Source organism: Choloepus didactylus, chromosome 4, assembly GCF_015220235.1.
Source record: "Choloepus didactylus isolate mChoDid1 chromosome 4, mChoDid1.pri, whole genome shotgun sequence".
Lineage (NCBI taxonomy): Eukaryota > Metazoa > Chordata > Mammalia > Pilosa > Megalonychidae > Choloepus > Choloepus didactylus.
This window is the reverse complement of record NC_051310.1, coordinates 106,602,296-106,615,397: the sequence shown is the minus strand read 5'-3', so window position 1 is coordinate 106,615,397 and position 13,102 is coordinate 106,602,296. Positions and strand designations below refer to the sequence as shown.

The 13,102-nt window shown below is 36.1% G+C and overlaps 1 protein-coding gene across 1 annotated transcript in view; it reads right to left on the bottom strand.

The window, feature by feature from the left end:
- The window catches only part of MYO9A (myosin IXA), a 434,300-nt gene that overhangs the window by 26,049 nt on the left and 395,149 nt on the right, over nucleotides 1-13,102 (bottom strand). The window contains 4 exon segments of the mRNA XM_037833522.1: nucleotides 8,475-8,598; nucleotides 9,330-9,461; nucleotides 10,682-10,787; nucleotides 12,514-12,642. Coding sequence (XP_037689450.1) covers nucleotides 8,475-8,598; nucleotides 9,330-9,461; nucleotides 10,682-10,787; nucleotides 12,514-12,642 — 491 coding nt within the window.

Genomic DNA, 13,102 nt, shown 5'->3' with positions numbered 1-13,102 from the left:
GGCTTAATGAGATAACAATGAAGATGAGCAGAACAAGGATGTTAAAAATGAATGAGGCCTATGAGGACAGTTTTGATTTCTTCTGAAAATGCTGTAAGGCTCAGGATGGATAAAGGATGCAAAAAGGAATTCAAGGCATGATCAAGGGGGCACAAAGAAATTCAATACTGTAAGTTAAAGTAAGCTTAAACAGCCAAAGATTGAAGTTAGAGAGATACTACTACTTCATTAGTAGTAATGAAGGAATGGATTGCTCCACCCTTGACAAACCTGATGACTATGTAGAGAAAGATATATCTTACTCTCATCAGGGGAGTCCTGATACTTTATGAGGACCCAAGTATATGCAACTGGGGTTTGTCCATGGATTAAATGTATAAGGAGAAGGAAATAAGCATCCTCTAGACAGAACTGTATACTAACTAGCTAAAGCACAAATCTCAAGATCCTAAAGAAGAAATTTTACCCAAAAAGTAGCACTTTGGGCCAAAATATAAGATCACTGTTGGGTATATCATTTGTTAAGTCACAAAAACAGGAAGTAAGGCACTGATTTATCAGACTACTTCCTGGGGAGTTTTAAGAAGAGGTCCTATATTCAAGAGTTTTTGAGAAGCCTGGTTGTATTGCATGATGTTGTAATTAGAGATCCATGCTTGTTCAAAAATCAGATCCTTATACCTGTAGTTATGTATCACCTGATAATGAGGGTTCATAAACACGCTATACAGTCAATAAGTGTTTGTGTAGGTTTATGTCATACACATGAAAAGGAGGAACCCTCATAAAAAATTTCTGTGCAATGTAATGAACTGGCAGTGACAGGTATACTCTAGTGATAGGTGTTCTCAAAGAGTGGTCTGTGAATCCCTGGGGACTAGAGGACTAGGGGGCTGTCCATAAGGCTGTTTCAAAGGGTCTGTGATATCAAAACTATTTTTATAATGATACCAAGATGCTATTTGCTTTTTTCACTGTGTTGGCATTTGAACTGATTATGTGAAAGCAACTGTGGGTAAAACTGCTGATGCTATGGCATAAATCAAGGCAGTGGTACCCAACTGTACTACTAGTCATCAGATTCTTTGCTACCATGCATTAACAGTTTAAAAAAATTTTTCATTTCATGTTATTTATCAAAAAGTTTATTAATTCTTAACCCTTGAGTAAACTATTTTTAATGTTCTGTGTGATGAAATAGAAAATCCATATAAGGTACTTCTGTTACATACCAATGGTTGTCTTAAGTAAGAGTACTTGTGCATCTGATCAAATGGCAAGCTGAACTAGATGGTTTATTCATGAAATACTACTTATAAGAATCGACAAAGTATGATTATTCAGGCTTGGTATGTGGCAGACATTTTCTTTAAAAATGTATGAAGGTTGCCTATCATTTCAAGTGAAACAACTGACAATATGTGTAGTCGATGACAAAATTTCAAGCTTTCAAACAAAAATAAAAATTTTGGAAAATTTGTAACTGCTACTGTGAGTGTGACATTTATCCAGTACTTTTCTGATGAGATTGGTGGTGATATTAACAAATGGGATTTTTTATATTATATTATATAATGAGACTTGTCAAAATTTCAAAGATCTGCCTAACTCAGTGAACTAATATTTTCTAAATAACCAATTCATGATATTTACAAAACTGTGTGTGAGTACAAAATCTATTCAATAATCAAAGGATTTTAACGCCACAGAATATGAAAAGTTAATTGATATGTTTCACACTCCAGAATGTAACTAATTTGTAAGAAACTAAAAATTATTGATGTCCACAATTGTATGAGAGACTAGCTCAAAAGTACATTGACCTCTAATAGATGTGAAATCTTCCCTCACTGTATATGCCACAGCTCCAATAGGAATGAGTATGAATCTCTGCACAACAGTTTTTAAAGAGCTACAACCTAATCTCTTTCAGTAAAAGGAGAACTGGGGCTCCTTTTCGCCTGCAAGGCCAATACACTGTGAAGGAGAAGGAAACTCAACTTTGGATCAAGGCCCACATGCTGAGCAGGCATGTCAGGTTGAAGAAAGGACTAAATTGTTTTAGGGTGTAATGAGGAAAAATCTCGCTGCTTCCCTCATAAAGAAACATATTTCTGAGGAAAGCTATCTTCCTGGTCTTGTCCAAAATATCAGAGACTATGATAGACTAAATTACTTGTGGAATTCTTCAGTCCTCAATTATTCATCTATACCTTTGCCATGGTCTCCGGGTGGGTGAAGTGTTACGTCCCACTCTTTGATTTGCTTTGGTCAGCGGGATATCAGCAGATGTGATGTGGGCAGAAGCATACAAAGTTGAGCATATTAACTCTTGCGATTCAGACACTGTCATGAGAAGGATATATCCCAAATAGTTCAATGGTTCAGGAAGAATGAGAGATACATGGAACATACCTGAACCCAATCTGTAACCTAGCTGACATCAGCTGAACCCTGGCCAGATGTATATGCAGATGTATAAATGATAAATATATATTTGCTGTATTAAACCATTTAATTTTGGGATGGTTGTTATGTATGTGAAATGGCTAATGACCTTATACTATCCCAGGTATACCTGACAGTCAAGTTCTGGAGGCTATGATTTGAGTAAATCCACTGCTTTTCCCTAAGAAGGTTGGAAGCCTTTGGTGATGGATAAAGGTTTGATCACATTAGTCCCTGGCTTAAAAAACCTTTGATGGCCTCTCAAGGCCTGAAGGATAAAATCCAAATTAATGAACCTGGAATTTAAGAACACAAACCCTTATTTACTTAATCATTATTTCTTACCACTCTTCCCTTCCCATATTCTCACCAAAGAATCTTTCAAACAGAAATAAAAATTTTGGGAAACTTGTAACTGCTACCGTGAGTGTGACATCTATCCAGTACTTTTCTGATGAGATTGGTGGTGATATTAACAAATGGGATTTTTTATATTATATTATATAATGAGACTTGTATTCTAGCCACTGAAGTTTATCCAACTTTCTCAGGCAGTACAAGTCACCCATGCTCCTATGGATTTAGTAAACTGAAATGCAATTACTTATATCTTTGTTTACTAGACTGTTAATTTATTTAAGGCAGAGATCTTGTAATTTCTGTACCTCTAGCATCTAGCACAGTGCCTAAAACATGATAGTATTGTTACATTCTTACCAAATAAATGAATGAAAATAAACGAAACTGAATCAAAAAGTGGGTGAAGGGGACAGGTCTCACCTGCAGAAGAGAATGGAAAAACGCATCTAAGGTACAATCTACAAAAAGAAGTACCTCTAAAGAAACATATACTGAAATTAGCCTTATTTTTAACTCATTAAATTAGTAAAAATAAACTATTAAATAGGTTTATGATACTGAATATAGTTTGTTTTACCTCTACAAAAATCTCCCTAAAACAATAAAAGAAATATAAAAATATGAATACCATGTCACAAATTCATTAAAAATACATATAGAAAAAGTTCAAGGGAAATACAAATATTCTAAAATATTAAAAGACAATCATGATGATTTCCTCCTTTTTCATACTTTATCCTACTGTTCAAATTTTCCACAATGAACATCAAACAAGCATGTAAATGTGCCTTTTAAGTGGAAATATAAGGTCTTAGATTTTCTTTATGGCTGTTTTAAAGTACAATATATATTGTAAGAGAAATCATTCCAATGACTTGAAAATGATTAATAAAAATTTTAATTTCAAGTTCTGTAAGAAATAAGAAAAAAGTTTCCTTAAAAGCACAAAGTACATGGATAATTACGCAAAAAAAGCTAGTATGAAGCTTCAAATCTAAATTAAAAAAAGGAGATACGAGAGTGAACTGAATCTATTTAACATTCAATTTTAAAAATATAAACCTTAGATCTAGAGATAAACTCCTAGCAGGAAAAATTACATAAGGAGCCAACATCATTTGAAACCAATATCATTTTTTTCTGAGTAATGAGTTAGTTTATTTTAAAATTGCAGTTATGATTTTTTACCATTTTAGGATGACTCATTTGTTTTAAAGTGATGCCATTTTATTATACACAGAAATTACTCTTAAATCTTTTCAATAAGATGTAACAAAATAATACCGATCTAAAAACAAACAAAAAATTAAGAAAAAAACTTCAAGGAATCATGTAAGTCCTATAACAGGGAAAATATGTTTTATATGTAAAGTCCAGCAGTCCCTATTCCTTCATTTGGTTCTCTAATCTTAGACACCTCTCTAAACAATTCATTCTTATTGAGCCTTTTGTACTTCATATTCTCTTAACATACAACCCCACCCCAATCATGCTACTGTCTATAAATTTTTTTTACTTTCCCTTCTCTCACATACAATCGTATCCCTCCCTCCCTAGATCACAGTAATCCTTATACTTTCTTACTTCCCAATTTCTGCCTTTCATTCCCCAAATAACCTGACCCTCTGTCAGGCCTCCTGGAAAGAGTTTAGTTCCCTTGTCAAGATTTACTACTCTAGCTCTTCCACTCTTGTGGAATTCTGCTATAAGGATTCCTCACATAAATTTTCTTCCTGTTTTTCCCCATCTGGAAAAATAAGAAGTTTCCAGCGCTTTGAAAGAGATGTTCCTTTCACAAGTACTAAGGAACTATTTCCTGTTCTCCTTTTGTCTACTCTCATCAAAGGGTCATGTGCCTAACCTTCCTTACCAATGGCCCTGCATGATTCCTGCTAAAGGGGAGATTTTTCCTCAGGTCCAAGTAATGCCACCTGGATACCACAGTGCTCTATGGGAGGGGGTAAGGGAAAAAGAGAAAGAGCAGGGGGCTGGCTGTGGTGTTACCAAAGACAACACTACAAAAAATGCCTGCTAGTCAGCATCAGAAGCAATAAAAATGCTTCTATATTCTGAGTCTTATTACCTTAAGTCACCTAAATGTGAATGGTAAACTTAAACATCATGAGCTAACATAGGGAAATGACATGCTCCTTTGCTGGAGCATATCTGTCCTTTCCTTTGGAGCTCTTTAGAGCTGCCAATTTTCAAATGATCCTTGGCTTTCTAATTATTGATACTTAACTTGGCTTCTTTTGAGGCAGTCAGCTGCACAGCTTTAACCCTGTAGATCTACTTATCAACATTAACATAGAACTGCAGTTGCTCCAAAATTGTGGCTAAAGCTCAAAGCTGAGTATAATTAAGCATCTCTCCTTCTAATTTCAAGGAGACATTTTATTATACACTGATAATATATACATATATGAAGCCAGCCTTTTCCTTCAGGGCTTACTGAGGGGCACTGCTTTATTGAACCAGCCCTACCATCAACGCTGTACCACCCTCTCTCAATGTGAATCTAAAAATGTGGAGGGAAATAGGGGATTACTGGAGATTTGGGAAGAACATAGGATTTATTAAAAAAAGACTATCCCTTCCTTCTCTGGGGAAAAAAAGGAGTTGTCTTCTCTGAATCCAAAGGGTGACAATCAGTTTGAGATCATCTAAAAGAAAGGGAGACTGGTATTTCACTCCCTGTTTGGTTACCTGTTTAGGCAAATGACATACTGATTTGCCTGCCTGTTATGTGCACAGGGAGAAAGAGAAATGGGGAAAGAATGTAGTAGGGAAGCAGCAGGTAGAGAAGTGAGCAAGACTATTTCCTCCCTTGAGTTCTTGGTTCCCAAGAGGTGTGAAAAATGGAACAAAAGTTGACCATGGGAGGTAGATTTGATTGGGTAGAGTCTTGAGGGAAAAAAAAAAAAGACAGACATGTCAGAGTCACATGGTGTAAATGCCTCAAGTCAGGGTTTAGTCAGAAGATTTAACCAAATCTTGCAAGGCACTGTAATGTCCACAGAAAATGAATAGGATTCAGGCCACTGTCAGCAGAGCAAACTGGAGACACCAATCATCTTCATTTAGCCCATTTTCAATAAGCCAATATATCAGTGCTGAACAACCAAGAAAGAAGACTGCCACCTCAACATGGGGATATTGTAAGAGAACTCCACCTCCCCCATCACTCCTCCTGTTCTCAACACCAGAGAGGGATAAGCACAGGAAAGAGGGAGGGCAGAAGTATGTGACAAACAGAATCTACCATTCTACCTCCAAAGTTTCTAGCCACAGATTATGGTCTTGTCTGCCCTGGGAGTAAATAAGAAGAGCAATGGATTAGGCCTGTGACTGAAGTTATGAATATGAAGAGGACTGAGTCTCAAATACTGGAGTGAGACTGGAGAATTTGAAAATTATGGAATAGTGACAAGATGCCATTAAGGTGGCTAATATCCAGAAGGAAAGGAGACTTTGATGTGGTGGAGTCATGGCAGTTACTAGATAAAAAGCAAAATTTGTATTTATACCTCAACAAGTAGAGGGAGGAACCTCAATGAACTAGTTACACATAGATGGATAGTCTCTGAAATTAGGTTCCACATAGATTGACATTCTCAGTTTTACATACCTTCATTCCTTTATTGTATAATCAATGGAATTGAAGAGGGGCACCAGCAATGAAATCTTGGTATGAGGTCTTTAATACTAGGATATTTAAGCCTAGAGCCAGTTCATCTATTTGTCTACTCCCATTTGCTACTTTGTCTTGATAAATGATAAGAAGATTAAAAGTAACAGCTATATTCCTACATCTGAGAAGACATCATTAAAAGTCACAAATATGAATAGACTAATTAGCATCACTAATGAAGGGGATGCTAAAAGTGATAATAAATATTTCAAATAACTGAGTGGAGGAGACTGATGGGAGCAAAGCTCACAAATATGGAATTAATTTGATATTTCAATGCTTTCAACTTTTAATGATTCAACCAAAGAAGAAATCCACAAAGAGAATGTATTTTCCTAAGGAGTAAGTCATCACTTAAATGGCTTATCAGACAAAAAGGAGAAACCAGTAAATTGTAAGTGGACACTGTTCATCTAAATTGCACAGAGGAAGGAAAATGAAAAATCCAAAGAGAGTAAGAGAAAATCAAGGGAAGGCTAGTCAGAAAGTGGAACTTGAATTGGGGCTGTAAATGGAGGGGGGACAGATATGAATGATAGACAGGGCAGAACAACTTCTGGATGAATGAGAGACAACAATGTAAAGTGGCTGTGACACATTGCAATATTAATACATACCGAGACTGAACTGCGGGTAATGCTCATAAATCTAACTGCAATTAGTACAGGTTTCTGGATTAGGAAGGACATGAAAAGGAAAGCAGAAGGTTAGAATGTACATGTCATCGGCCCATTAAAAGAGAAGGTTTTATCTTTCAATGGCTTGAATATATCCATCTTCTGCAGCATTTGCAAAAAAGTACAACTAATTTGTCTACCTGCTTTGAAAAGTAGCTTTATAGTAAAGCTATACACTCTGAATGGGACCTGCCAAAAAGGGCCCCTTGGAACTAAACTCTTGGAAATTCATGCTACAAAAAGGATTTCACTTTTAAGTGGGGTTTCTGTTTTCAGTTCCTGGGGAAAAGATTTAGATAGTATCCTATGATGAGCTTTAATACTTAGCTTCCTCGGAAAAGTCCATGTTTATATTTATTTTTAGAGAAGACCCTCTGCTTTACTTAATCAACAAACAGCTGTTGAACATTATTCTGTTCTGGGCAGTTTAAATAGTTAAGGAAGAAAGAGAATTACTTTAATGCTAGTCTAAGCATAAACTATGACGATATGGAGAAAGTATTGCTGGGACCCTGGAAAAGCATGGGCATGATGATGGGGAAGCCTGCTTCTCTTTATAGAGATTAACTGGTGATCTGAGTGGGTGCTCATCACTAGAATTTTATTTTACAATTGAGATGAAGAATAGCAAAAGGGCAAAAATTGAACTTTAATGTAGTAGTAGTTCTCCAGTTACCCACATCCTATTGACTATTGGTCAGTAAGAACTGGAGTTATCTATATAAAGAGTCACTGGTTAAAAAGAAAAATATTAAAAGGAAAGGGGGTAAATGAAGGAAATAAATCATCATTTTTTTCCAAGCCGTTCCCCCAAACTTAACAAAACCCCTTAAAGAAATCTTTGATAACAGTAAACACACAGACAGAATCTCATTTCTTTAAAAATCACACTCTTGCAAACTATTAAGCTCGCTACATTTCAGGAGTATTGGCAGGAACACAAAAAAGTGACACGGTTGAGGTTGGGAACAGATGGTGTTAAGAAGTAGAGAAAAAAGTTAGGATAGGTAAGTTTCCATGGAAAGGACAGGAGAAAAAAAAGGCAGATTTTTAAGTCACCAACATTTTATCCAAATACGATTTTAAAATTCTGCACATTTAACTGCATATATTGTTTTAACTAAAGAGAGCTAAAAGATCAAACATGAAGCACTGATAGCACTCTGAGATTTGACTTTTATTTTTACTTGCTCTCTATGAAAAATATTCTGAGAATAATTCCTCTCGGTACTACAAATGCACTTAAAACCCCAGTAAGGCCCTCATTTGTCCCTGTGACTGCACATCCTACATCTTACCATTGATCTACGAATCAGTGACAGTCTGGTCTTTGCCTTATTCTCAGCAAATTCTAGGCTACTGATGTCTTTGATACGAGCCTTGTATTTATTCATCTGTTCCACAACAATCAGCTCCACACAGCTGAAACAGGAAGAAAGACAGAAAACTGTTAAAAGCTGAAATAAATCATTAAAGGAGAGCACCCACAGACTGTTTTGTAGCTTAGTGTGGTGGTAGGGTTGGGGATAAAAAAAAATTAGCATCCCTTACTTTATAAGCTCTGAGACAAGGTTTAGAATGGTGGTTTTCAACTTCAGCTGCAATTTAGAATACTTCTAGGGAGAATCTATAAATCCCAATGTCTGGGCCATACTCCAGACTAATTAAATGACTTTCCAGGGGGTGGGACTCAAACACCAGCAGTTTTCTAAGGTCCTTTTGCAGTCAAGGTTAAAAACCACGACCCTAGAAGGAAAGTAAAGACCCACAAAAAAAAGGCCTAGGTGAAATATAGGAATATTGAAGTACTAACACCAAAGGGATTCAGAACCATGATACCAGTTAGACCAGAATACTGGAAGATACAAAGTATACATAATTTGGTTTAGAAACTATAAGCAGTCCTATGCAAAATCCAAATTTTAAAAATAAGACCCTTCAAAACTAATGATGCTTAATTGAATACATCTAAAGGATTTTTCCATCTTCAGTATATCTAAGAAAACCCAACAGTGTTGGTTGGTTGCTGCATAGTAATCATCTTAAAAACATTTGAACTCATGAAATTATTCACTATGTTTGATATCTAACTATGATGACTCAGCCAGAAGTCCCTGAGGTCTTTTTTCAGAGGTGATGGTGATTCTCCTTACGTGGTAGTCTTACTGATGTCCTGAACACTTTGTAGTGGGTCAGTGGTGTCAGGGCAACGAAGAATGCAGGGTGCAAACACAATGGCCAAAGCATTAGCAGACATTCGATTAGTGTCTTCCTGTAGAGCAATCCTAAGGAACAACAAAAACAAAAAAAGTGAGAAGCAGATAAAAATGGAGAATAACAGGGAGGGAGGCAGAATAGATTAGAGAAAGAATATAGTATGACATCAACTTCACAGTATGGATATGGAGGATATCCATATCAGTTTAAGGGAGACACTGTAGACTTTTTCCAAACTGTTCCTTTGCCTCTGGAAAATGCTTTGTTCCATCCCTTAAGAAATCCGGGTCAGCAGATTTATCAAGGGAAATTTGTGACCCACTGATGAAGGCCAACATTATCAGACCAACATATCTGAAGAACACAGAGAAGAGACTTTAAGGACTTTTCAGATAGGCACATAAGATATTTAACCAAAAAGAAGGAATGTTTTCTTCTCAATAACTGCTGATATTTACATTAAGAGAAGAGAGACTACTTCTAAACTCTCTTTGGTTAATCAATTCCTGAACATCATTTGAACCCACCTGCCATGAATTAAGTTATGTCAACAGATAAATAACCAGATAACAGGCAAAGTGCCACAGCGCCACCTCCGGCTCAAATAGACTCAAACAGAGCAGAGAAGTACCTGCCATCTAGTCCAATTTAGCTGAGGATTTCTACTCCAAAAAATCCTAGCCACCTGTTTGATGGGAAAGGAGTTGACTTCATGTATAGGAAAAAAGATCTTTGGTCAGTTTTCCAAATGGAGGAGCTCTCCATTTATTTAAAAGAATCCAAGGGAAACTACTAAACATTTCTTCAGAAAAGTAAAAAAGTACAAGCATAATTTCACTTCTAGGTACATACCCCGAGAGTGAAAACAGGATCTCAAACAGATACTTGTACACCAGTGTTTTAGTAGCATTATTCATAATGGCCAAAAGCTAGAAACAACCCAAGTGTCAAGCAACAAATGACTGGATAAAAAAAATGTGGTATATACATGCAATGGAATATTATTCAGTCATAAAAATGAATGATGTTAAGAAGCATGCTAAAACATGAAAGAATCTTGAAAACATTATGCTCAGTAAAATAAGCAAGGCACATAAGGGCAAAAATTGTATGATATTTATAAGATATGACTAGAAATGGCAAATCAGCAGAGATAGCAGATTGGAGGTTACCGGGGAAGAGGAGGATTGAAAGAAAGGGGGAGTATTTGTAAAAATTAAAAAAAAAAGAAATGAAAAAGAAAAAGAAAAGGAAAAAAACAAATCATTTCCTTGCTTCTTGAAGTTACCTGACCAGATGGAAGATGAGGCGTTCCAGTGTATTCAGATGAGTTCGGGAGAGCTGGTCAATCACAGAATACACTCCACGGATTGTCTCCTTCTTCTCTGGAAGGCCTAAAAACAGTAAGAGCAGCAAATAAGACTGAATATCCCTTGATTCTTGAAGATGATTATGTAACTATACAGCTCTTACGGTGTGACTGTGTATTTGTGAAAACCTTGTGAATGACACTTCCTTTATCCAGTATGGCCAGATGAATAAAAAAATAAAGACAAAAAATAAAAAAATAATGGGGGGGGGGATAGGGGGTGTGGGATGTTTTGGGTGTTCTTTTAAAAAAATTTTTTTTTTAGTAATGAAAATGTTCAAAAATTGTCGTGGTGATGAATGCACAACTATATGATGATACTGTGAACCACTGATTTTACACTTTGATGATTATCTGATATGTGAATATATCTCAATAAACTGCATTAAAAAAAGATTGAATATCCCTTTTATATGTTAATCTTCCTCCTGAACAAATACTAGGTAGCACAGGAGGCCAGCTCAAAAAGTTAAGCAATGTAGGAATTCTGGGGGAAATGGATTTCCTTTAGAAAATACTACGGAGATTTGATAAAAGAAGACCACAGATAACCCTAGGAGCATTAAGAATTGGCTTGACCTTTTAAATTGCTTAAAGAGGTAGTAGGCAGTCGGTGGTGAAATGAGCCCAGGCATCAGAGTAAGACAGTTATCAACATATGGAACTAAAGTCAGGCAAAGGAAACTGACTAACACTCAGGACAGAAATGGCAATTCTATACATCTGAAGCTAAAAGACAATGGATGGGATAAGTTATCTGCAGCAATTATTCCTTAAAGTAACCCGTCCTTCAAGGTGATTGACGAGAATACATGGATATAGATGAGATGTTCATCACTATAGAAGCAGCCAGTAAAAATGAAATCAGTGAGAGCATCCTATAAATTTAAGAATTATATAATACAATTTCGTTGAAACAAAAGGGTAAAAATGTTGTTCTATAATGATATATGGAAAAATGAATCTGAAGAAAAATGGGTGTTGAAAGGGGTCTGAATAAAGCTATAGGCTCAGAATTTGTCAAATTTATCTCCCTCACCCTCCAGAAGAGAGGTCATTATACCTATATAGCAAGAGAAAAGCAACTCATGGTTACTACTCAACTCCCTTTGCTTGAGTTCCATATTTACTAAGCAGTCTCCTAAATTTTAATCTATATCCCAGGAGCCTTGACGAAAGAAAGGGGAGGTAGATGCCCTAGTTTTTTGGCCATTTTGTAGCAGACTGATTCCCCATTAAAATTCAATTCTCATGTAGTTTAAAATCCAGCTTCATGGGAATTTGAGAAGCCATGCCTCAGGGCCTAAATACCTCTAGGTTGGCCTTCATCAATACCCTCCACAACTGTACCAATGAAAAACCAAACTTCAAATTCTGTAAGGCTGGCACAATATAGCCAGCCAGCTTTATACAAAGTACTAGCTAACATTCACAATTTAAGTGAACACAAGCCAATCTTTAAATCTATTTATTTTTGAAGTTGTTTTGTAACCTTAGTCTTTAAATCTCTTTCTTTCTGAGAAGCAACTAAGTGGCTTACTCATAGGAATCTTTTTAAGACATTGACATTTTAACGAATCTCTAAAAAGTCAACATTTGAACAGATAACAGTACACTAGCAGTTTTGTACACACTATCAAAAGCTTACCTTTGGATTTACATTGAACTAACTGACCCTAGAGAATAGCTTAATAATCTATACTGAAGATGACATTATAGGCCTTCCCTCTGACCTAAAAGACTGGGCTTACCCATAGCTCGAAGAAACTCCTCATAGAGTTCAAAGGTCATGAGTGGATTGGGCAAATCACGAAGCCACTGTTTGAACACACTTGCAATGACATGTATGTTATAGTCATCTAGGTTTACACTCTCAGTATCTATTCAGAAAAAAGAGTTATATTACAAATCCAAACTATGCAAAAAAATTCAGATAGTTCACTTTGAAATTATCTTCACCAAATGGAGTCCTCATATGCCTTAATCAAACTGACTAGCTTATATCTTTCACAATATAATTCTATGCTCTATAACAGTGCTTTTAACTATCTCTGGTGAAGGAACCATTTTTGTTTGCTTGTTTTTGCCAAATCATTGTGGAGTGATACATCTGTAAAATAACAGATCATATGATTAGGTGTTACAACACTGTTAAATTTCTATAAATGTTTCTAAATGATTGTTCTCAGTTTCTGACTTATCTTGCCAGAGACTACTCCATGGACCATGCTTTAAGTAGAAATGCTTTAGATGATACCACCCCTTCCACTCCCCCCCACCTCCCCATCCCCACCCCAAACCAAGACCCAGAAGACATTTTCTAAAACTAAGATTGATTTT